This window comes from Mus caroli, chromosome 17 (genome assembly GCF_900094665.2).
Source record: "Mus caroli chromosome 17, CAROLI_EIJ_v1.1, whole genome shotgun sequence".
Lineage (NCBI taxonomy): Eukaryota > Metazoa > Chordata > Mammalia > Rodentia > Muridae > Mus > Mus caroli.
The window spans coordinates 67,908,881-67,933,714 of record NC_034586.1 but is presented as its reverse complement, the minus strand read 5'-3'; the positions used below and the strand labels follow the sequence as shown (position 1 = coordinate 67,933,714).

General features: G+C 46.3%; 1 protein-coding gene across 1 annotated transcript in view; it reads left to right on the top strand.

The window, feature by feature from the left end:
- Alk (ALK receptor tyrosine kinase) overlaps nucleotides 1-24,834 on the top strand; it is a 717,836-nt gene that overhangs the window by 625,413 nt on the left and 67,589 nt on the right. Inside the window, exons 10-11 of the mRNA XM_021185679.2 lie at nucleotides 11,249-11,343; nucleotides 11,654-11,782. Coding sequence (XP_021041338.1) covers nucleotides 11,249-11,343; nucleotides 11,654-11,782 — 224 coding nt within the window. The remainder of the gene's footprint in view (nucleotides 1-11,248; nucleotides 11,344-11,653; nucleotides 11,783-24,834) is intronic.

Sequence of the window (24,834 nt, the reverse complement as noted above, 5' to 3'; positions counted from 1 at the left end):
ACATTCTCCTGTGAATCTTTCCAGGATGAAATGGTACCAGCCTTCATCATCACCCAAGCACTGTGTATTTATTATCCAACTGGTGTTTGCTGTCTATATAGTGCTGTCTGATGTGTTCCCACAGATATTCTAGAACAGTGGAGTTGTCAAGGAAAGTGATCTCACAGGGCCCGACCAGGAAACAGGATGCTGCGTGACAGAGCCTGGGTGCTGGAGGAGGGAGTCTGAGAGTCCAGAGAAGCATGGGGTCGAATAAAACTGCATCTGTTCTTCCCAACATGCATTTCTCTGTGGACTCTGCAGGGTCTCCTCTCTGCCAACCATGGCACAAAGAGGCTGTCTCAAATTAAAGAAACAACAACAACAAAACTGTGGTCCAGTGAGATTAAATAATGACCCAGAGGCACACACATTAAGGAAGAAAAAGGCAGGAGGTCTCTTTTAGTCAGAAGATACACATGGAGACGGCCTAGAGAACCCCACAGACTCTAGAGAAGAAGTGAGAGAGGGTTATCGCACATGTGTCTCCTGAGGTGAGTCCATGAGTTTAAGAAACACGAGGGGAAACAGGAAGGACTCAGCTCCCCCAACAGTGAGTCAGCGCTGCAATAGCTGGAGCCTCAGGTACACTGTTGTCAACCTCAGCCTGAGACAGTACCACCGTGAGCCAGGAGAAAACGGTGGATAAATTATGCCCCTGAGCCTAACAAGTCTTCTATCAAAAGAGCTCAGGTACTTCACACACACACACACACACACACACACACACACACACACACACACACACCTTCATTCCAGAAGCCCACAAGAGATGTGGGATGAAGCACTGGCCTTCTGGGCTGTCTTCAAGGTGAGGCCCTTGTCAGGAAGAGTCTCTTCTACCTTTGTTCTGTGCCTCTTGTGGACATGAGCTTGTGCCTTCTTACCCTCATTACCAAACTGTGGGCCTTCAAGCTCTGGTTTTATCCTAGAGAAGCCATGAGGCAATCTGTGCAAAGACACAACTAGGAAGCAAAGGAGTTTTGTAACTCAGAATACAATGTCTTTCAAGTGCCTGCTATCAGAGTCAAGAAGTGACTTCTAGAATCTCCAGGATAATAGGCAGCACTGTTGTCTTGCAGAAAAAAACTGCTATTATAGAACCATATTATAGAGTCTCTGTTTGAGCCACCTGAAAGCCCTGTAGAACAGTTGTCAACCACAAGGTGGTCAGGCAACACCTGCAGAGTCACTCGAGGACTAAGCAAAAAAAGAAAAAAAAAAAAAAAAAACGAAAAAAAAAAAACAAAACACTGACCTGGTGGAGCAAACCAAATGTGGCCTGGGTGGAACCAGACAGCCACACTGATCATCCAGACAAAGATATAGACCTGTAGTCAGCAGACAGGTAACATCAAAGAATAAAAGGAGGGCCCAAGTTTCCATAATGAGCCCAGAGCCTTGTGTACAGCACACAGGCATGAGAACAGACATATCTTTGCCTGAGCATATTAGACTATTCTCCCTCAATGTACCCTGCCTGGCTCACCAGGTTGCCGACAATGTAGCCAGAGTGTGTAGTTAGGTAAAGGTTGCAGCTAAAGGAAAAGAGTTCTATGGTCTCCTGCAGCCAGCAAAGGGCAGAGTCTATCCATCACCATGAGCAGGTTAGCCACCAACCCACCTATGTCAAGTGTACTAAACAAATCCTGGGTACCTTAGAAGTACTGCTGTTTGTTGATTGGGATAGCAACACCTGAAATAACAGTATCCCTTCAGTTCCCAGAAATGAAATCCATTTCTTTCTCAGATAAAATCAAACATGGGTGTGCCTGGTGAGTTCAAGAACTCACACCCCTTCCACTCTGTGGCTCAGGCCTGTACGCCTGCCTTGGAATCCTTGGCATTTGGCTAGCAGTGTAGGGAGAGCATGCAGAGAGGCATTTGAAGATTTTTATGTATTATTACTTCTCACTTTCTATTGACTAGAATTTGCTGCATCATAAAATTTGGGGAATGAAACATTCACACCTCAGAATAGATCCCTCAAGGATGCTGGGAAATGCAGTCTAGCTGTGTGCCCACATAAGATAGAAGTGCATTAAAAATGAGGGGGAGGAAAAGAGGGAGGGGAAGGGAAAGAGGAGGGGGAGGAGGAGAGATAGGAGAGCAGGAGGGGAAAGAGGAGGAAGAGGGAAGGAGGAAAATGAGGAATGGAAAGAAGAGGAGGAGGAGGGAAAAGAGGAGGCAGAAGAAGAGGAGGAGAAGGAAGAAGAGAGGAATGAAGAAGAGGAGGAGGAAGGAAGAGGAGGAGGAAGGAAGAAGAAGAGGAAGAAGGAAGAAGAGGAGGAAGAAGAAAGAAGAGGAGGAAGGAAGAAAAAGAAGAGAAGGAAGGAAGAAGCGGCAGCCAAGCACTGCAGCTCTCTTCTACGGGCATTTATCAGAGTGTCATTTGAGAGCCCAACTCCCTCATTAGCTGCTCTGGGCCCAGATCAGCCAGCATGTCTACAATCTCCATAATTCAAAGCTGAAATCAATTCCAGGATCTATTCTGAGGTGTGAATGTTTCATTCCCAAAATTTTATGATGCAGCAAATTCTTACTTTCTGGTAGAAATCACCCCGGAATTTCACCAAACTTTCTCTTTTCTAAAAAAACAAAAGAAATAAGCAGGAAAAGAGTACTTTGAAAAGGCTCAAGACTGCCAGAAAAGCTTCAGCCCACAAATCCGGCTGAAGGTTCCTATGAGCCAGAAAACTCTCTCCCCAGCTGCCACTAAGATCCATGTATCCCACCCGTGGAGAGACACTCTGAGAAGACATCTTAGACTTGGAATGCTATCTTCGAGAAGTTCCCCCAAATGACTTTGGCATGTAACTGTGTTTGGAAGACATTGACACTAAAATGACAGATCCAAGTCTCTTGTGGGTAAGATAGGGAACCAAGAAGTATCTGGAGAGGTATTACTGACGGTCAGATTGTTAGCAATAGTATATTCAGCTCTGTCCATGCATAGGACTAGCCTCTTGCTAAGTTACAGGATCTGGATGGCACTGAGAATACATGTGTGGCAGCCTAACCCACTAGCGTTGCACAGGCTCCAAAGATCTCCCAGGATCCAAGCAGTCAAGGCAACTTGAATGGGATAGATGAGTTAAGAAGTCAGCCCTCAAGAAAAATTCAGATCTTAGAGAATGGGGCCATTTATTCTAGAGACAGCGTCAGGGTAAGCAAAGGTCTAAAGACAGGGATGGTTTCTGCTGTTTCTGGGTTGTGTCAGAGGATTGTGGGTAGCCATCTTAAGCAAGAGGGAATGGTATGAGGCCATGTGCTTTGGGCTGTGAGTATAGGTAACAGGACCATGAAGCCCACTGGGTTTACTGGAGTCTTGAGTCTGGCGGAGGCCCTTGGGAAAACCAAATGTGAAATTATTAGAACCACAAAGTAGAACTCAGAAAAGGGAATTTGGAGAGACATTACAACAGAGGCCTCAGCTTCTGCTGCCTTCCAAGAGTTGTTCAGGGGCAGCTTTGGAGTTGATCTCTGAGAAGGGAGAAGATAGAGCTGGTGGCTCAGCGTGCTGTGTGCACGCAGGCATTGACATATACAAATCAAACCCTCATAAATCTGGGAGGATCTGGCCCTGGTTCCTCTCTCGGAAAATATCTCAGATCATTGGAGCAAGGAGTAGATTAGTAATTCCGAGGCTTTAAATCCCATTTCTAATGCTGATTTACTGTGACATTCGGGACAAGCTGTTGCTTTGGATTGCTGTTTCCACAATCAAGAGCACAGAGCACTGAGGCAGATCAGGCCTGTGTGTCTCGTTTAAGAGGCGGTTGTTCAAAGTGGCACTAAGTGAACCGCCTTTCTGATAGCGGATGTTCAGATCTGCTCAAGTTTTTTTTGTTTTTTTGTTTGTTTGTTTGTTTGTTTTGTAAAATCTACAGTTCAGTTTACAAGTCAACAGATGTGTGTGTGTTTTTCACGACCCCTAATGCCTGTGAAAATGAAGTGCTCTGTTCTCAACCCTTCTCCCTCTAGGCACAAAGTCTGGGATCTAAGGGATAATTGAGCCTCTAATATTTGGAGTAAAGCAGAATCCAGCTAAACATATTTTGTCCTCTGGGAGGAGCCTCGTTGGCATAACTTCTATCTTCACTTCCAGGCAAATGTTTGACACATCTTCATTTCCACAGGAGTCCTGGACCCACATTGCCAGCTGCCTGATTGGCACCTCATGACATCACAAGGCAACTCCCATACTGCTATCCATAGCTCCACCGCCATTCTCCTAGATTTCTCGAAAGTCTTCCTTGGGTTTTCTCTCACCAGCCACAACCAGCATGTCCCCTGGCTTGAGTAGACTTTAGCTGTGAAGAGGTCAGAAGTCCCATAGCCATTGAATAATGTGAATTACACAATATCCAAACTCCTAGGACGAGGCCTATGCTCTATGCTCCTGTCTGTTTCATAACATGGGCTGACAACCTTTGCTCCAAGGCAAAAGATGATATGTATAATTTGTCACGCTGTCCAAGGAAGCGCAGATTTATCATTAAAATAGAAATGAAGCAAAAGCAATGAAGTACAAGCTCTTATCCTGGAGAAAGGCAGTATGAAAATGCTAAGATAGTACCTATTCAGTCTTTGTGCTTTGCCCAGGGTCCCACCAAGTCTGTAGCTCTGACTTACTCTACAACAGTAGTTTGAGATTCGGTGTCTTCCAGTTCACCTTCATAGAGATGCTCTTCTCAGGGAAGAAGGAAGCTCTAGCCTTTTCCTGGGGCCTTTCATTATTGGAAAGCTGCCTTATCTGGTACCATCTCTGCCCTTCAAGGCACACATAAACAGCCCCTTGTAGGGACTCTCTGCAGGTCCTAAGATATAGGAGTGGACAGCCCAGTTTTTAAGAAGGATGGACTTGGTACCTTCTAAGGGAGATAGTTTTCCACAGCCTCAGTTGTTGTGAAGGGCTTGTTGAACAGTGTGTATGACAGACACTACAGACTTGTTGAAAAGTATGTATGACACTACATGAGATTCAGTGAGATGGGTGGTTCTACAACAGATGGCAGAAAGCATAGCCTGGGAAATGAGAGGCCTGCTTTTTCCTAGTGGGTACCTGGCCAAGACAAATGATGCTCCCTAGATATCTCAGACATTCTTCATCTCCTTTAGTGGATTCTTGCATGCATGCCTCTGTGTGTGAGCGAGTGAGCAAGTTAGGGTGGGGATATGTTTAAGTGGGTAAGGATATTCTCATTTTCTTTCTCTTTCTCTCCTTCTCCTCCTCCTTCCCTTCCCACTCTTCTTCTCTACCTTCATCTCTCTCCCCTTAACTCCCTTCTATACTCTCTTCCCACCCAGTACTTAGCCTATGGACCAAGCATTTTATCTACTGCTGCCTCCTCTGTTGGTCCGGAGCTCCATAAATCAAGGTCCTCTTCCCTTCGCTCTCTCCTTTACACCTGCTTCCCATGCCAGCATGCGACAGATATGACACAGAATGAGGGGAAAGATGGCATAGAAAGAACTTAGTGAAGTTTGTCTTCTCCCTGGCTGACATCTCTAGTTTCTCCTTCCCAAGAACCCTTCAGTGTCATTTCAAAAAACAAACAAACAAAAAACACAGAAAGCCAATGCTCAGGGGTGGGGAGATGGCTCAGTGGCTCAGAACATTTGCTGTACTCCCATGAGGACCTAAGTTTGAGTCTCCAGTACCCATGCAAAGTGTTGAACTTGCTGGTGTACACCAGTAACCCAGCACTAGGAAGGACAGATGAGTCCAGAGAGTCACTGGAGCTTGGTGGCCTCAGCCTAAATCTAGGTTCAGCAAGAGACTCTTTCTCAAGGAAGAGAGGTAGACAGAATGCCTGATGTCTTCCTCTGGCCTCCACATACACACACAGAGATGCACACGCCACACCAAAGAAAATCAAAATTAACGAAGGGGGAAACCGGCGATTGGAAGCCTTGGCCTGTGGATGTGAAAGGGTTTCTATAATTCTCCATGCAGTTTATCTGAAGATGTGTTTCCTTCTTTCCAGAAGGCTCCCTCACCACAACCAGCCTGGTTGCGCAAGAGAGAACTCTCTGACCCTTGGCAGCCCTAGAGACTCCGTATTGACTCTTCTCTCGGTGTTATGCCGAGAGGAGAAAGCAAGTCTTGAGGTAGTAAATTACCTCCGAGAGTTGGGCTTGTGGCTGCAGAAACATTCCCAATTTAGCCTGACCTTCAACATGGTGTATTCACCATCACCAAGAGTCGCAGCGTATGAATACATACATGTCCAGCCACTGCCCAGTCAGATGCAATCAGGGTGGGTCCTGGGAATTCAAAGCTGCTCCCCCCCCCCCGCCCCAGTCCAGCCCCTCCTCCGCCGCGGGTAACTGAAGTCAATTATGCAGATAATGGCGTGGATGTGGCGGGGCTTTTTCATCGAAGACGTTATTCTAATAGAAATGCATGCCACGACCCCAGCCTTGCGACAGTCCATTTCAGAAGACTTTTCCTGAACAAATCAACTGCGCAATAAGAAACGAGAGAGAGAGAGAGAGAGAGAGAGAGAGAGAGAGAGAGAGAGAGAGAGAGGTTCTCTCACCACATAGCATCTGCCAGCTCTATCCTAAGCAGCCAGGTCCCAGACAAGCCCCAGCTGTGAAAATGGGTCCCCCTCCCCCTCTTTGTTGGATCCTACTAAATGACCAGGGAAGGAATGTGAGCCGGGGTGCCCATCCATCAAATGCCTCTTACACCACCCGCATCCTTTCCCTCTCACCAAAGCCTTGTTATTCCCTCAGTCCACATTCAGACGCACACCTTTTTGTCAGCTACTTAGAATCATTAAGTGAACTTAATTAGGTTTGTCAATCCCCGAGGCTGGGAGGATTGCGAAGAAGGCCTCATATTCACTGCCCATTAACAGTCTGTTGCCTGAGCGAGATGGTGCGTTTTTTTCTGAGCTGTGCGTGAGCAGCATCCCCATGTCCTCTGCAAAGATCTGCTCCATGAGGACAGGAAGCACCCACTTCCAAAGCTGCCTCCTGGAAACCTGGCCTGGCCGGTGGCCCAAATGCTCACCTCCCAGAATCCTCCTGAGCTACGTTTCAACAGGTTGTCTATAAAGCTTGCACAAGATGGAAAGGTGGATGCATTCTTATGCAAAAGCAGGCGTGAGTCAAGACCTCTAGCCAAGTGTGGTTTAGGCAAGAAAAAAATAAAGTGAGACCAGCATCGACTCCTGCAAATCGAAAATCTACTTTGAAGAAACAGAAAGAACCGAGCAAATCTGGCAGTTACCACAAAGCCAAAGAGAGGGGAGGCCCCAAGTGCTCACTCTGCCTTCTCCTTCACCAGATATCCCACTCGGGAAGAGGAAGGCTCTTCTAGCCAAGGAGACACCGCTTCCCTCCCCATCCAGCGTAAAAGTGTTGGGGTTGGGCCACAGAGGTAACCTGTGTGATTGTCAGTCTGTTGTCCTGTTAGCAATATGGCCTTGCTTCCCATCAGTCCTAGAACGTTCTACCTGTACTCAAGAGTATGTGCAGGACCTAAGGTCCTAGAAATAAACTCTGAGGAATGGCCTGGTGTCTGTATCTTTGGGAAAGTGACTCTATAAGCGTAATTGAACCAGAAGGACTCAGAGCCAGGAGGAAGTCTTGCTTGTCTCTAGCATAGAGGGGCTTCCAGAGCCTCTGCTCTTTGGTTTTGCTAGAGACACACAACCAGGCAGCATCCAAAGCAGAGAAGCCTAAATCACAGCTGGCCTAGTCTTCACCTCATCTCTTGGCCAGTTCCCTCACAGAAGATGAACTTCTGGAATAACCCCCAGTATGTCATGCATGCCCCTTCACCTGCCGCTCCAGACTCTGTTCCCCCATTGCCTCCACTCCACCTCTGTCCTGTCCATACCTGTCACCTCTGTCTGGCCCTCATCTACACTTGTCCCACCTGTCCCCTTACCTGAGTCTCTGGCCCCAGAGTGAACCAGGGCAGCCTCCCATGTGTTCCTGGTGCCATCTGATTGAGACATCCCTACCTGTCCCGAGTGCCCGTTACAAAATATGGACAGCTTCCCCATTAAATTAAATTCCATTAAAGCTGTCCGTTAAATGCTTTCAAACATCAGCTTCCATTGCCATCCACTCACAGAATGCTTTAGAGACTCTTGTACTTAAAAAGCATTGCAGCCCCATCTTACACCATCCCATCTGTGCTAAGAGGCCTGGCAGTGGCTATCAGGGAACCCTGTAGCTTCTCAGTCATGAAGGATGAAAGCAGGAAACCCAGACCAGGTGAGGTGACTGCAGGTTTCCACCGGGGTCTCTGGAGGGAACGCTGGAGAGCTTGTCCCTCCCCCTGCTCCATAGGCCATGTATCTCCTTGCACCCGACATTCTCCAAGAAGGGGTGCTGATGATGTAGCTTAGCACCGAAATGAACATGTGGCCTGGCTCCTCAGCGTGTGGGTGATGGATGACCCAGGGAGGAGAATGAGAGTGTGTGTTGCTATGGGATCAACGCCCTCTGCAGTGTAGGATATCTCACATTCCCCACCAAAGAACATGATTCTTTCTAGTCACTTTGAGTAGACTTATAGTAATATATTTATTATTTTTATTATTATTATTATTATTATTATTATTAGTTGTTGTTGTTTTGTTGCTGTTGTTGTTTGGTTTGGCTTGATTTGGGATATTTTGTTTTATTTTGTTCTTTTGAGACAGGTTCTCATGTAGCCATGTGGCCTCAAACTCACTGTGTAGTTAAACATGGCCTCAGTCATTTCCTCTTTAGAATGAAAGCATCCGGGCCTTCTAATTGTGGCCCTTACACTGAAAGGGTTAGATATGACCAGATTTCACAAGACAGACGGAGGCACAGGCCTGTGTGGGGAGTAGAGTAGTTGAGAATAATTGGTCACAAACACATTGTTCAGATAAGAGTTCACTTCCCATTTCAAGGCTTTTCTCCAGTGGAGCAATAACTGTCCTCCAGCCAGAAAGAACTAAGCCATCATCTACCCCTTCTAAGTGCTGACCAGGGTTACCTGCTCAGTCATGGTGGGGGCTTCCACCCAGTTGTGATTCACGGTGCAGGCAAGTTCCAGCCTTGTCTCATCAGAACGGGACATAGGCATCTGCAAGGTTCACACTAAAGAAAGGCGTGATTGCGTTACAAAAAAATAATTGTCTTGAAAGAATCTCATGAGGTTGTAAATAAGCTTATGATTTTGTGTTGGGCCATGGCTATATGTGGCCTGGTTTGAACATACAGGGAAATTTCACTCCCTTGCTGAGCTGAGGTCCAGAGAAACAAAAGGCCTTTCCCCTTCACACTTCTTCCTGTGTGTCTCTTCTACCTCTGCCTTCTGTCTCTGCTCTGCCTTCTTGTCCAGTACCTACCCTGGCCCTGGCCTACAATTTTGTCAGCCTACATGTTCTCTCTCTCTCTCTCTCTCTCTCTCTCTCTCTCTCTCTCTCTCTCTCTCTCTCCCTCTCTCTGTGTGTGTGTGTGTATGTAAGTAAATACATACATACATACATACATACATACATACATACATACATACGTATATAGGGAGAGAGATAGAGAGGTCTTTCTCTCCTGCATGTCTGTGTCTTATCCCTCTCTCCCTCTTTCTCTATCTCTCCCTTTCCCTCCTTATTTCCCAACAGCTTTAGCAAGCTATAATTTACATGCCATAACATTTACCCATTTTTAAGTGTGCAAGTCACTGACTTTCAGCAAGTTTCTAGAATCTACAAAGAGTACTACAACCCAGTTTTAGAACATTTCCATCACCCCAAAATGAGGCTTCACGCTAGTTAGCAGTCAATATTGTTCCACAGCTAGCCCCAGGCAAGCACTAATCTGCTCTCTGTCTCTACAGATTTGCCTATTCTCGATGATTCCTATACAGAGAATCACTCAATATGAGGTCTTTAACTTACTGTCTGCCTTCTTTAACTTTGCATAATGCTTTTGAGAGGCATCTATTTTACAGCATGTCTCCTGGTCCATTCTTTTTTATTATAGATTAGCATCCTGATGTGTGGCTATATAACCGCATGAGCTGCATCCATTCAATGATTGACAGCCATGGCTTCCCCCTCTTATTATTTCAACATCCACACCAGAGGCTGCACACTATTCTTCAGGTCATTCCGGATCGACTTTCTGAAATGTGGGGAAAGAGTCTTTAGGGCTCTCGGGACACAGTCACTTTATCGCAGAAGGGGATGGTTGACTGATGACAGCCTTCCAGGAAGGAGATTTCCCAAGAAAACAAACCAGGAAACAAATGAGTCTGAGGCATCTTTCTGTTTATCTCAGTCTAAAGCTTTCTCTGACTGTAGTCAGAAGACCTGGCCCTCTAAGCCATGAAAAGGCTGGAAAGAAATATAATCGCAGTGAGTTACTAGCCATACTTTACGACCCACTGTGGTTTGATTACAAGCTCTCCTGAGGAAAACTGTCTATCATCTAATATTTCACAACCAATTGGAAAATAGTAACTGATACCGGACAAGACTCAGGATGCTTGATACTTCTGTTGGGCAAGAGAGTAACCCTTGAGTTGCCAGCTAATGGAACAGAACCACAGAAGAAGCCCAGTGACTTGAAGCAACAGAGACATTGAGAGGTTCTCTCCAGCCACTGGTATCATACAAAAGCACTTTAACGTTTAAATAGTGGCTTCAGCCCACCCATAGGTGAACATGAGCAGAATGCCAAGCTCACTCATTTCTATCCACCATGCATGCCCAGAAAGCAAAAGTCAAATATCCAAACCAGCTTTAAAGGCCTCATGTCTGCCATAGCTGGGATGGTGCATCCCTTCTAAAGGGATGCGCTCTGTGATGGAGCAGTGGGGATTGAGAAAGGTTGATACCCAGAAGATGGCCTGGTCGGCCATCAGTGGAAAGAGAGGCCCATTGGTCATGCAGACCTTATATGCCTCAGTACAGGGGAACACCAGGGACAAGAGGTGAGAGTGGGTGGGTGGGGGAGTGGGTATGGGAGGGTGTGGGGTACTTTTGGGATAGCATTGGAAATGTAAATGAAATAAATACCCAATAAAAAAAACAAACATTAAAAAAAAAAGAAAAAAAGAAAGGTTGATCCCTGCCCTCTAACTGGGATTAGGTAGGGATGATCAGACTGAATTTCTGTACAATAGGTCAGCACACGTGTGCCTTGAATCCTGGGACTTGACTTACCCTAGTGGTTCCTAACACACATTCTTCTTCTTAACATCGTACAGGTTCTGGCTGCAGATAGTCACATGGTGGGGTCCAGGATCCAGGGCAACCGTGGGATTTGACAACATTTCCATCAGCCTCGACTGCTACCTCACCAGTGAGTTGGCCCTGGCACTGTTTTCCCTTAACCCAGTGACCCATGGTCTCACCTCTAGTCCCCCAATCTCAGTGACTTATAGTCTTACCTCTAGTCCCCCAATCTCAGTGACCTATGGTCTCACCTCTAGACCCCCAATCTCAGTGACCCACAGTTTCACCTCTAGACTCCCAATCTCAGTGACCCACGGTTTCACCTCTAGACCCCCAATCTCAACCATCTTGCCTCTCCTACCTTCCTCAGTGTAACCTCATCTCTTTCCCTAAAACTGACTCCACCCTAACTCATCTCTAAATCTTTTCTATTCTAGTCAGTGGAGAGGAGAAAATGTCCCTGAATTCAGTACCCAAATCTAGAAATCTGTTTGAGAAAAACCCAAACAAGGAGTCAAAATCCTGGGCAAACATATCAGGACCAACTCCCATCTTCGACCCTACAGGTAAGGGTTACCCTGTCACAGCTGACACATTTAAAGAGCATCATTTCTTGCTGTGGAAGGCAGAAGAATGGTGTTGTGGTCGGGATGGGCACTGTGGTTAAAAGAAAATGGTTGGTCTCCAGAAGAGGCATCACTGTCTTTGTTATAGGACTCTAAAGAAGCTGTGTGGGTCTCTCATCACTTAAGCGACAGAAACTACTGGAGAGCTCCAACACATAATGTGGGGTTCAAGCTACAGCTACTTGTTAAGATGTCTATGAATAGGCAAATATAATAGAGGTGGAGGCAGGAAGATGATGAGTTTGGCCCCACCCTGACCTTCACCTTTTAGGGACAATGAAGATGGCTCATTCTGTAAGGCGCTTGACATGTAAGCTCCAGTCCCCAGTTCAAATCCCAAGTATCCATATAACCAGCCCATCACAGTAGCACATACCTATAATCCTAGCATTGAGGAGTTAGAGATAGGGAGAATCCCAGTAGCTTGGTGGGCAGCTGGTCTTACTGAGTGGGTGAACTCTAGATAAAGTAAGAATCCTTGTATCAACATATAAGGTAGAGTTGTCAAAGAAGACATCTGACATCAACCTCTGGCCTCTGCATGCACACACACACACACACACACACACACACACACACACACACACACCACATGCATCAGAGGTCTTAGTTCCTAGGCCCTACCCAAGAGCCCCTGAGGTTCCCAGATGCCCTGGGGGCTCTGGTCCATGAGTGACTGGCACTTCTCACATGAGAACAGGAATAACATATAGTCCACCACATCTTGTTTTATACATCTTGATTAAAATAACAGCCTATAGATGCTAAGTCTGTAGTTTCTACTTACAAGGTGGACTCCTGGTCCCATGCAAAGTACAAAATAATTAGAGGCTTGTAGCTTTGACACCAAATTTGTGAGCTCTCAGCTCATTAGCTAAATTTTAGTTTTTGCTTAGTTTGGGGGGGAAAAGACAAAAACTGCTTGAATTGCCTCTCTCCAATTCCTGATTCCTGCCTAATCTGACCAGCTACCAAGCTGATGAAAGGGGGTGTGTCTCCTTCCCTCTCTCCCCTCACCTTTAAAGCACTCCCTCAAACCTTCCAACTCTCCCAGAGCCTAGCTGAGAACCTAGCCTAAAGAACTCTATATCTTAACAGCTGCACAATTCATGGAAATACATAGCCTGCAGCTCATAGCCTGAGTGAGGACCTTCCCTGTTACCCAGTCAATCGCTCCTACCCCTCACCCCCAGGGGATTCACCTGTGTTTACTGCCCTATGACAAAATTGCACAACTTACAAATCCATAAATGTAGGCACACTTCCCTTTTCATTCTGTGCTAAGTAAACATGGAGGCATCCCCAACCCTGGCCTCACCACCAGCAGGGACTCCAGAAACATCTACTGATTGATTGGTGAGCATCTGGAAGCCTGAGAGCCCCGGTTCTCCAATGTCAACAGCCACAATGCTACAACCAATCAACATTTAGGGAGCGGTGGTCCACCCTGCCTGAGTCTGGGTTCGTTGCCATCTAACTCCCACTGTCCCAGAAAGGATCATCAGTAAGGGCCCATTGGCCACTCCTGACAAATGAAATCATGGGAACTGGGGAAGGGCTATGACTCCCCACCATCTCCAAACAGAACTGGAAGCAGACCCCAGCTAAAACACCAGGCTGTTCTACTGGGTAGCATCACTTCAGACCGAGGTAGGCAACTGGCTCCATGTCAAAGGGGAAAAGAGGATATTGAACTTAAGATGTCTAAGAGTGGCCTTGAGGCTCCCTGGGACTGCTCTATGACACTGAATAAGGAGCCATTGTTTTTCCAAGAACCCAGCACGACATCAGGAGCTGCTTAGGGAGAAAGAAAGGGGCCTCAGCTTCCACAACCCTCCCTTCATGTGCTCCATTGCCGGAGATATTTATCCACCATGATTTGGGTCCCCTTGTCCCATCTCAGTGTCAAGCCCTCTAACTGTGTATTGGGGGACACAGGGTATCTCTATGGAGGGCAAGATTTCTGCTAAGGAGGCCACTATTCACAGACACGTCTCACAAGTCCCTGGAAAGAAGGGGAGGCAAAGAGGAGAACAGAGGGGAAAGAGAGAAGAAAAGAAAAGAGGAGTGGAATAAGGGAAGGGAGGGAGGAAAGGACAGGGAGTGGAAATCAGACAATGCCTGTCAATGAGCTAGGCTTTTTCACTAGTTAACTTAGCCTCATCCTGGGGTAGTGACTTTTACTCCTATTGAAGGGAGAAGAAAGATAGAATGAAGGGCCGGACCCTGAGGACATGGCTGCTAGCCAGTGGGGCCAGGATGTGAACCCAAAGTCTGTATGTAGTCCTTTCACCAGCTCAGCCGGCCACTGCTGGTAAAGAGATCTCCAATCAGGGAGAAGTGCTGTGTGAAGAGGAGGTAAGGGGACAGACACAGCTAAGAACCCCTGCCTGAGTAGTAAATAGTCAGCTCCCAAACCTTCTGACAAAGAATGAGGGAGACAAGATAATAAGATTTTCTCTCCAAAGTTCAGTGCTGTCAGTTTGCACTGAGTTGGAACAGAGGTGGGGGTGGCATCTCAGCTCTCCTCCAGGCAGTCAGCAAAGAAGCCATGGAACACACAAAGCCCTGTGAAGCCAGGTCCTGAGAAAACTATCACTGTCAGTGTTCCCCCAAGCTCCTGTGTGTCCCCTCCGGCCAGCCAGCCAGGCTCACTCTGGGAGACTGAGCAGCCGAGGTGGGGAGCCTCCAGCCTAGGGGCAGGGAAACGCCTGACCAGCTTGTGCTTCTCGGAAGCCTCTGAGTCACTTTAGCTAATCGGATGAAGAAGCTGGAGGAGAAAATGGGGTGAGTATTAAGTCCTGGGAAATTGCGTTTGTCAGCTTTGCACATGCAATTACGCTAACCAAATGGTTGGGCTAATGCAATTAGGGCTACAGAGTCAGCCCTCTTCTCTCCCCAACCCCTCCCTCCATCCCTAATTCTCTCCACCTCCCTATCTTTGTCCCCACCTCAATGTCTGTCTCTGTCCCTGGTAACAGATGTTGCTGCAGCTGAGCAGGTGGATCAGGCCTTGCTGCACTCCCTCCCTAAGAGGTCTAGTTGAGGATTTGAAAACTCCAGGCCCTGTCCTTGCCTTCCCTCTGCTATGAGCTCACATGAGGCACAGGCAAGACCCAATGAAACCCAATGCCACAATTTTGGAGTCCTGGGGTGGGGGGGGGGATTACAATGGCTTTACTTACCAATTCCAAGTATGCATCTTGAGCAAAGAGGGAGGGAAACAGAATTGTGTAGAAGCCTGTAAGATGATTCAGATGGAAAAAATACTTCCTGTGCAAACATGATGACCTCAGTTTGATCCCTGGAACCCGAGATGGAAGAAGAGAATCAACTCTAGAAAGTTAACTTCTGATCTGCCCACAAGCACGGGTGTATATGCATACATACATACATATATACATACATACACACACGTACACACATGTGCACAGGTACACATAATAGTGAGATAGATAGATAGATGCAACTATGTCTTATGTATAATATATATTTATATATCCTGAAAAGAACTCTAGACTAGTAGTCAGAACCTCCATGTTCTGTCCTGGTCGATCCACATTAACTATGGTCCTAGGGTTGTTGAACCTCACAGGGCCTTTGCGTGGCCTCTGCATGCCAGTAAACACATAGGAATGGCTCTTGTGGGAGAGGCTCCGGTGAACAGATAGCAACAGATATCCTGCTGTTTCAAAGAAGTCAAGGTTTGAGGGACTGGGGAGGTGGCTCAGTAAAGCCACAAAATCATGAGGACATGATTTTAACGCAATCTCCAGAACCACATTTTAAAAAGCTAGGCATGCTTGGTAACCCTAGCACTAGGCAAATACTGGGGTGATCTGACCAGCCAGCCCCATCAAATCAGTGAGCTCCAGGCAAATTAGAGACCATTGCAAGAAACAAGATGAAAGGTTTACCTCTGGCTTCCACACTCATGCACACACATGTGCACATGCATGCACACACATGTGCACATGCATGCACACACATGTGCACATGCATATGTACACACACATCTGCACATTCACATGTATGTACACATACACACACACTCAAGTTTAAAGCATTCCAGCCCCTTTCCCATCCCCAGCTCCATGATTCCAGGGGCTGAAACAATGTGGACTAAGGGAGCCATTGTTTTCCTTAGGCCTTCTCTCCAATTAAGCCATGGCTGAGCTAATGTGCCCAGAAGTCACGGTGACAGGCTGTCCATTTCCACACATGCCCCTACGACTCAAGAACAGACGCCAACCCCAATGAGAAAGTTCTATGCATTTCCTATAAATTGATTGGGTCTATTTCTTCTAAATGCATTATCATTCACTCAGAACAACTATCAGAGTTAATAGAATTTGTAGCTAGAGCCATTATGCTCCAAGCACGCCCTTTTAGGGATGACAGCATTGTTGGAAGGAAGTCTTCCCAAGGCCCAGCCCCTCTTTCATAACCTTTTCATTTGATGGGGAGTCTTTTTGTGCCTCAGAGGCTTCTGTACTCAGACTCCATACGCTGGGCCAAGTTCACTATCGGGGCACACTATAGTGGCACACCCCACTAGTGAACTATCTTTTCCTTCTGGTTGGCCCCATTCCTGAATAAAGAGTATTGAATAGAATTCTAAAGCCTTCTATGACTTCTTACCTCGGTGTTGTGGACAACCCCATGGTAGGCTAGGGATGGGAAGGAGGCCAAGTTCGCATCTTTAGCTGTAGCTCTTCATTGGGTACTAGTTTGGAAGGCAGGGAGTTCTAAGTTATGAAAATGTCCTAAGACAAGGGTAGGAGACCAAGAATGTCCACTCACCACGGAGGACAACATATTAGAAACTTGGGTAAACTCTCTAAGTAGCAGCTTCCCCACGAAAGCCTAATCATGGACATTCTCAGGAACTTGCCCACTCGAGAAGCATCCTCGCTGCGTCTTCATCAGGGTCCCCTGTCTGAAAGAGGCTGCCCGTGTGTGCTGCCCAGTGAAAATACAGATTCCTGGGCTCCTGCATCCCTATGGGATATCTGAAAAGGGAGGTTAAAATCTGTATTTCTCAAGCCCTTCAAGAGTGTCTCATTAGCAACAAAGGTTAGAAGAAACCCAGGGCTGCAGAGAAATATCACCACCTTGGAGAAGGCAGTGAGGTGGTATCAGAGTCACAGGGCACCTTTCAAGGTACTGTCTTTCATCAGTAAAGGCCTAGCATCATACAGCACTGTTCTTCGGATGTTGCTGGGAGCCATGAGCTGTGCTGGGCTGCGTGGCTGGCTAGCTCACTTGTTGCTGCTATGATATTAGCCCCTTACAGACTCAGGTTTACAGAGATTAAGTGACTAGCCCTAAGTTACACATTTGTAAATGGCTTAAAGATCTATTTCTTAAGACTCATGTAAAATGTAACATTTTCTAAGCCTTTTAACACCTACAAGAACAAAGCTGGTGTAGAGCAACCTTTGAAAGGTCCTATTGTTGGAAAGGTCTAGAATGATCTTGCTATTAAGAAACCACCCCTTTCCCTCCCCCTACCCTGTTTGTCATGTTAGTTTTTGCTTAAACAGACTACACCTGGCTCTTCACTAACACATCACACTAGTACACCCATACACACAAAAAAGGCTGGTTACTGAAGCTCTCTGGCATACTCCCCATGCACCCCAGTCATCATCAGTACACTCCTGCTAACACCCGCTCAGTTGGGGGAATAGCTCTTTAAGGAATGGCAGGCATGGTATCATAGATGCAGTCCTTTAGACTCATTCAAAGACCAGACATTCCCCTGGTCTACTTCCCTGCTGTTGAGCCTTGTGCTGTATGCCCTGTGTTTTTCTGGTTTAGGTTATCACCTATTCAGAATTATCATAGCGGTGTTTATGCACGAAGCACCCACTTTAATGAGGCTTAGGCATTCCTGGTCCGTGCACTTGTTTTGCACCCTCTGAATTAACATGTCATTCTTCATTTAGGTGTGTCTCCCTTCCCTAGGAGCTATCATGGCCATGCACCAGGAAAAGAGGTGGTGTGGAACTAATGTGTGATTCATGATTCTCATCGCTGAAACCAACAAGTTTCTTTTAGTGGAAGTGGCTTTTCACGCTGGGGAGCCAGTCAACATTCCCAAGTGCTGGCCAAACTCTAATGACCAGGGTCAGCTTAGTGGCCAGGGAAGGGGACCTGCTGGCAGTAATTGCATAAAACTAAAGACTGAGTTGAAAGCAGCCTGCTTACCAGAGAAAGTCTCTCAGTGCATCCTGGAGATCTGAACTCTGGCTCTCAAGCTTATCCAGCAAGTGTCCCACACATACACACTGTAGACCACCATCTCACCATTTATATCCTACATGCTTTCATTGTTCACAGACCTGCAAATACTGAAGTGTCATGCAATGTCTCTCTCATTTTATGCTTGAAGGCCTCTGAGGATGGATATTAGTTGAGAAAGAAATTTAGCATAGTGTGTGTGTGTGTGTGTGTGTGTGTGTGTGCATTTGGTTTGTATGGGTGGGGGTTCATGGGTGCACAAAGAACGTGTATAGAGAGCAGAAGACAACCTCAGGTGTCAGTCCTCATGTACCTTCCACTGTTTTTTGAGAGAAGGTCTCTCGTTGGCCTGAAACTTTACCATATATCTCAAGCTAGCTGGCCCGTGAACGTAAAGGCATGCAGCCGTCTCCACCTCCTGTCTCAGCATCATTGGTATAACAGGCCTATGCCACCACATCTGGCTTTTGTGAGCATAGGTTCTAAAGATCTGGACTCACATCCTTATACTTGCGGGGCAAGTACTTTACCAACTGAACCATTTGCCCAGACCCCAGATAAAGCAGTTTTTAAGCACAGAAGACTCAGGTCTAAAACCTAGCAGTGCCAATCACTTTAGGCAACTCCCTTCGCCTTCTGTATCATCCATTTCTTCGAATCATAAACAGTGGTTTTTCTGGTCTGGTAAGACGACGCCACAGCTAAAGAGATTGCTGCACAGGTTCAGGTCCCCAGAATCCACGTTAAAGCTGGGGAGGTGGGGCTGTCCATCTGGAATCCCAGCTTGTAGAAGGTAGAGACAGAGGATCCAAGAGCAAGCTGGCCAGCCAGACTAGCCAAAGTAATGAGTGTCACACCCTGCCTCCATACATGAAGTAAAGAGAGAGTGAAGAAGGCACTCTATGTCAACCTCAGCTTCTCCACATCCATGTGGACAAATGCACAGGTGTACACACATAGGCACACACATGCCTGCACACATGCAAACATGAATACACAGACATGTATACCAAACATACTCAGAAAATGAGTTTTCTTACTTTTTAAAGATTTTTTTTTATTTATATGAGTACACTGCAGTTGTCTTCAGACACACACTAGAGGAGGGCATAAGATCCCATTACAGATGATTGTGAGCCAGCATGTGGCTGCTGGGACTTGAACTCAGGACTGCTGGAAGAGCAGTCAGTGCTCTGAATCGCTGAGTCATTAGTAAATCGCATAGACTTTCTGTAAGGACCACGTGAGTTACTACATGTCAATGGTTCTGAAGGGTATCTAGTGAGCCTTTCTGCTTTTTCCTATTGTAGGATTGAGAAATATGAAGGTCAGGCTGTAAATAACTCACCCTACCATCTCTCCACAGAGTCAGGGTTCAACATCAAGGCTGCTTAGCCCAAAGCCTCTCCCACAGTGCATCCATGCCTGTCAGAGCAATAGCAAACACTACCCAAGCGCTGACCAGCATTAAGGCAGAAGGCTGTTTTCAAGAGTTAGTGTTGTTGTTTGTTTGCTTGCTTGCTTGTTTGTTTGTTTGTTTTTCAATTCAGGGGATTCAGTTTAACATTCAGTGCACCAAACAACACCACTTTCCCTAAATACCAATTCCAGAAGAGCCTGTGTTTTTAGTGAAGCAAGCCTGCATTGTGTACCTAGACTGTGCCAAGACCTGTGGCTGGAAATCAGCCAAGCACTGCTCTTAGAAACTGTAACCACCCAGAGCTGGTCCCTACAGGCCTCCTAGCAAGCCACTGTTTTCCCCTAGTTCCAGGACAAGTGCTGCCCCATCACTGCCCTGCTCTGACATCATCTTGCCCAAGATGGTGCATTGCAAATTATCCTGAGCCAATCAACAGCTTTTTATTTCCAGAAAGCCAATTCCTAGAAAGCAGGTCCTCAACTCAGGTAGAGTAGCACTTGCCTGTAATCTCAATACTCTGGAGGCAGAAGACGAACAGAAGATTCAAGGTCATCCTCCATTACAGAGTGAGCTGGAGGCCAGCTCCGGCTACAGGAGCTCTTGTGTTAGAAGTAAAAGGAGGCGAAGGAGGGAGCGGACAAGCATGGCTTCTATGCTACAGCTTTGGAACCCCAACACACCACCCTGACAGACCCCAGTGAAGCAAGCAAGCCCTGGTCTGATGCTCTGTGGTGGCAGAATTATAAGCTCCTAGCAGAACACCTAAAGTATGTCTGGGCCACCAATGCTGCCCCAAGCAGCAAGCAAGAGCCACCCTGGTCCTCTCTCCCAGCCAGCCTTGAGAAAACACGTTGTTTTTGCCATTTGTTTCAGTGACAGGTTACATAAGTAGGAGACAATAAATGATCCAAGAGCTTTGGGCTCAGCGTGCCTTGATTAAGATCATTTAGCTCGCGACTGGCAGAACACAAAGGGCCTACATCAGTGCTCGCAGCCAGCTCTTGTTTACTGCGTCCACTTTAATCATCATTTTCCTCCCAGGCTCGCCGCCTCTGCCTGGAGCCCAGCCCTGCCTCGCTGATAGCCTTTGTCCCACTAAAGCACCAGTGACCTTTGCAGACAGGTAGTATATTTTGCAACTCATCTGTGGCCAGGAGGTAGACTGAGGCTCTAAGAGAAACACCACAAAGCCTTTCCTGCTTGCCCCTCCCCTGTCAAGAGAAAAAGAAAGGCCAGATGAAACTGCCTTAAGGGTGGTTGAGGCACAGAACACTCTGGTCAGTCAGGGCCTCTCAGAAACAAAAACCATTGCTATGGGCAAGGGCTTTGTGAGGGCAACCCAGTCCCCAAAGCAAACTGCCATACATTTATCAACCTTAAACAACACACATGTGTTTATCAAGGCCTGTGAATAGGAAGCCAGGTCCACCTCCATCAGCTACCACTAGTGCTGAGATCGCATCCAAAAACTTAACAGGGGGAGGAGTCGCATCCATGCCCATCAGATTGCTGACAGTTCCTGGACCCCAGTTCCTAACTGTCTAGGCCACCATCAGTGCCTGCTCTCCATGGCAGTCTGCTACCCTACAGTTGTGCTATGGGCAGGGAAAGAGATGTGGGGGAAGACAGTCATCTGCTAGCAAAACAGGTTTGTAATCTCGACAACAGCACCCCATCATCTTTGCATACTCTATTGGTAATAGGGCGTAGTAGGTCCTCACACTCAGAGGCAGAGGTTACCCTGGTGTGAACCTCAGGTGGAGACCAGCTCCAGTCCTTGTTGTCCTGTGTCAGAGCAACCACACCAGGAAGCCCTGAGAGCCTACTGACAGAGCTCCCAGGCTCAGTCCCCCAAGTGCATTTCCTGGGCATTTAACTATTCACACAGCACCTACTGAGAGCCACATAACACTAAGACTGAGATGGTGGGCTTAGCAAAGAGGCCTAGAGACCAAGGTTCTTTATCAGAGCTGACTGTTGTAGCAAGAAAATGAGATTATTTCTGAGACTCGATCAAGAATATAAGACAGAATATCCATATGAAATTTTGTGTTATCAAATTTAATAACTTTGTTTTCAACATTTATGACCAAAATTTCTGGGCAAATTCACTGCTATGACCTATGTACTTTGTGTGTGTGTGTGTGTATGTGTGTGTGTGTGTGTGTGTGTGTCTGTGTACACATATAATCTTGTATTTTTTTCTATTTTAGTTTTTTAGTAAAATTCCAAGAAAATTCTAGTATCTTGCCATTAAAGTCTAACCAATTGTTTTTAAATGGAGAAGAAGGACAGTATTGTCCTTTAGAGTCTACTAAATCAGTTCCCCAATTCAACCAATTGCCTATTTGCAAGTAAAAGCATTGCAGTTACCCATGTGGGAGGAGGGGTAGACTCGTGTGAGGCGTCCTGAAGGATTGCTCCATACGAGCTTTCTTATCAATATGGATTGACTTGTCCACATCTTAGAAATCCTAGAAACTCCAGAACCTTCTCTATGATTTTTTTTTTCCCAAATGAATCCCAGGTAACTGGACCAGAAAGTCCTGATTTGTTTTCAAGAGTGAACATTGACTGTACGCCCATGAGAAGGCAAACGCAAATCTGTTCATCTAATTATTATTGTTTTAGTAAGCGACTGGCATATTTAATGATCTTAGCCCAGGACTAATGTTAGCATATAAGGAAAATAAGGCAGAGTTCTGGGTTATCTACCAACCTGCCCGAAGATCGATAACAAAGCCTCCACATTCCTCAGTACAGCTACCTAGGAAAGAGGACTATTTCCTTCTCTTCAACCAGCCTTGTGACTTTGATCACTCTAACCTGTCCATTCAGCTGGTCCATCAATCAATGGGTGAATAGTGTCCTCACTGCTTAAGGGATAGTACTGGAGGGTTTTCTCAAAGGTGACATTTTGCTTATGTATATGTTTGGGTATGTATGAGTATGTGTACACTTGACGTGAGTGTACGCTGGGGTGGAAGTGGTGTACTAGAGACCCAACCCCTTTCAGTTGTGGTCAATAAACAAATTAGCGTCTAGAAAGCATGTAGATATCCTATCAGGACTTGTCCAGTTACCAGTTTTTGTACATTTACACAGAAGCGAAGAACCAAAAGTCTAGGACCTCAGAGTTCATGATCTCTCTCCCTTTAGATACTCAGAGTGTGTGGAAGCAGGGGTGTGACCTGATATCTTCTTTCTGTTATGTTTTGTTTGCATCTTGGGCTTCATTTAACAAAGATCTACTTACCCCTTTCTGTGAGTCTCACACTATTTTAGGCTCTGGATATAAGGCAGTGGACAGAATAGACGTAACCCAACTCTTGTAAGTCTATACTAGTGTACAGAGTTCCTCTTTTCCAACAGTGGCATGCTAAGGAGGAAAGGAAGCTAGCTAAAGGACAGAGGTGACAGTGACAGAGGACTGTGGTATGTCCACATTGTTGTGACACTAAACACTAAGTAAGAAAACTTCAGGGTACTTCAAGTGCATCAGGACAATGCTTTTGTTTACTAATATTGGGATCTAGGCTTTGTAGCTAGGCATGTTATTATAGTAATGGGGGTTTCTCCCCCACCTTAGAGCATGTAGTTCCCAGATAAAAGACACAAAACATTTATATTTATAATAAGCCTTAACAGCCCTAGAGCTGGGCAGACGTCAACCCTCTATGTTATTTTGTCTACTTCCCTGTCATTAACCCCAAGATATTATTTGCCATGTTCTGCCTGGGCCACTCTTACCCTGATTGGCCAGTGCTCATGGCCAATTCTCACATTCCCTTCCCCTATGGCATCTTCTCCTCTCTCTTCTCTCCCCTGTCTCCTCCTCATGATCTCTGCCTCAGATCCCAAGCCCTGGGAACCAAAGCCCCACCTACCTCTCTTCGGCTCAGCTATAGGCTGTAGGCATCGTTATTCAACCAATAGTTTTAAATAAAGGAGCAAGGTAACCTAGCATCACTTGGTGTATGTGAGGATTCCCAGAGGCATCCAGATCTTGAAGGCCAGTATTTAGCATTACAATACATAGCAACAGGCCAAACTGCAATAGCACGTGGCCTAGGAAAGGCTTGGCTCTTAGCTTCTGTATAAGTTTAGAATAATAGAGGTTGATCAACTGACCACGTGCTGATAGTATGTTTGTAGGCTTGCTAGAAGCTACTTTGTTTATTTCTCATGACTGAAAAGAGGTTGGTCGTTCTAGGACTCCACCTCCACCCCAATGCACACTCATGCCAAATGTACACACACTCATACACCCAAACACATCTGCAAACCAGCCACAGCCGTCATAGGACCTGAAGGCCTTGACCATGGCATGTGTCAAGTCTCAGCTGAAGGTGGATAGGAATAAAGGAGGAGACTCTCAGAACAATCTGGGACAGGGGGCTGTCTCTGATGGCTATTTCTCTACCAAGGAAGCCATGGGCCAGGACCTAAGGAATCCTTAGGTACCCTTTTTGCATTTCATTGGTGCTACTGTTTGAAGTCTGACCCTCAGGCTTCAAGAGTTGGTATGTTTAGTATTTCAATTGGTATTTATTTAGATTTATATTTTCATTGCAAGTGAGTGGGAGGGCTTGATCTAGGATACTCTGTTTGTGTTAAACCAGGACCCAGTGAAAGTTTAAAATAAATAATAAAATAAAAATAATATCACAAATAACTGTGTCTATTCAGTAGCCCCGTAAGTGACTACTGTTGTCAGTTCTGTACCTGGTGATATCAAGCCCAACCTCTCTGGCCCTCTTGGCCATTTCCTCATGTCTGTTGCCTTTATGATTCTAAAATGGCCATTGCAGCTCCAGCTAGCATGCTTGCACTGCCAGCAAGAGCGAGAGAGAAACCATGTCTTTTGGTTTTGCCTCTAGCCTCCCAGCCTTATCCATGTCTCTCTTTGGGTTGAACATTTGGTCCTAATGTCCTCCCACCGGTTCCCTCTCTACCCTTGGTTTTGGGATGCCTCACCTTCTCATTGGTCTGCAACTGTCTTAGAGGGTCTGAGACCCAGACCCAGCAGTCAGAACTTTGTGTTCTTTGGTTTTATGTCACTTTGAAATCTCCTGATAGATTGGGCTATTTATACCTGCCTACCCATCCTGAAGAAAGGTCATAATATCACCAGCCTAGATGGGATCCAGTGAACTACGAGTCAGGGCCTTGCAACCCTCAAAGCATTGGGTGCTAAGTAGTTAAGGCATGGCTTCCAACACTGCTCCCTCTCTGTCTCTCTATGTGGGAGTCTCTGTCTCTCTATGTCCCTGTGTCTCTGTGTTTCCCTGTCTCTCTATCTATCTCTGTCTCTCTGTCTCTCATA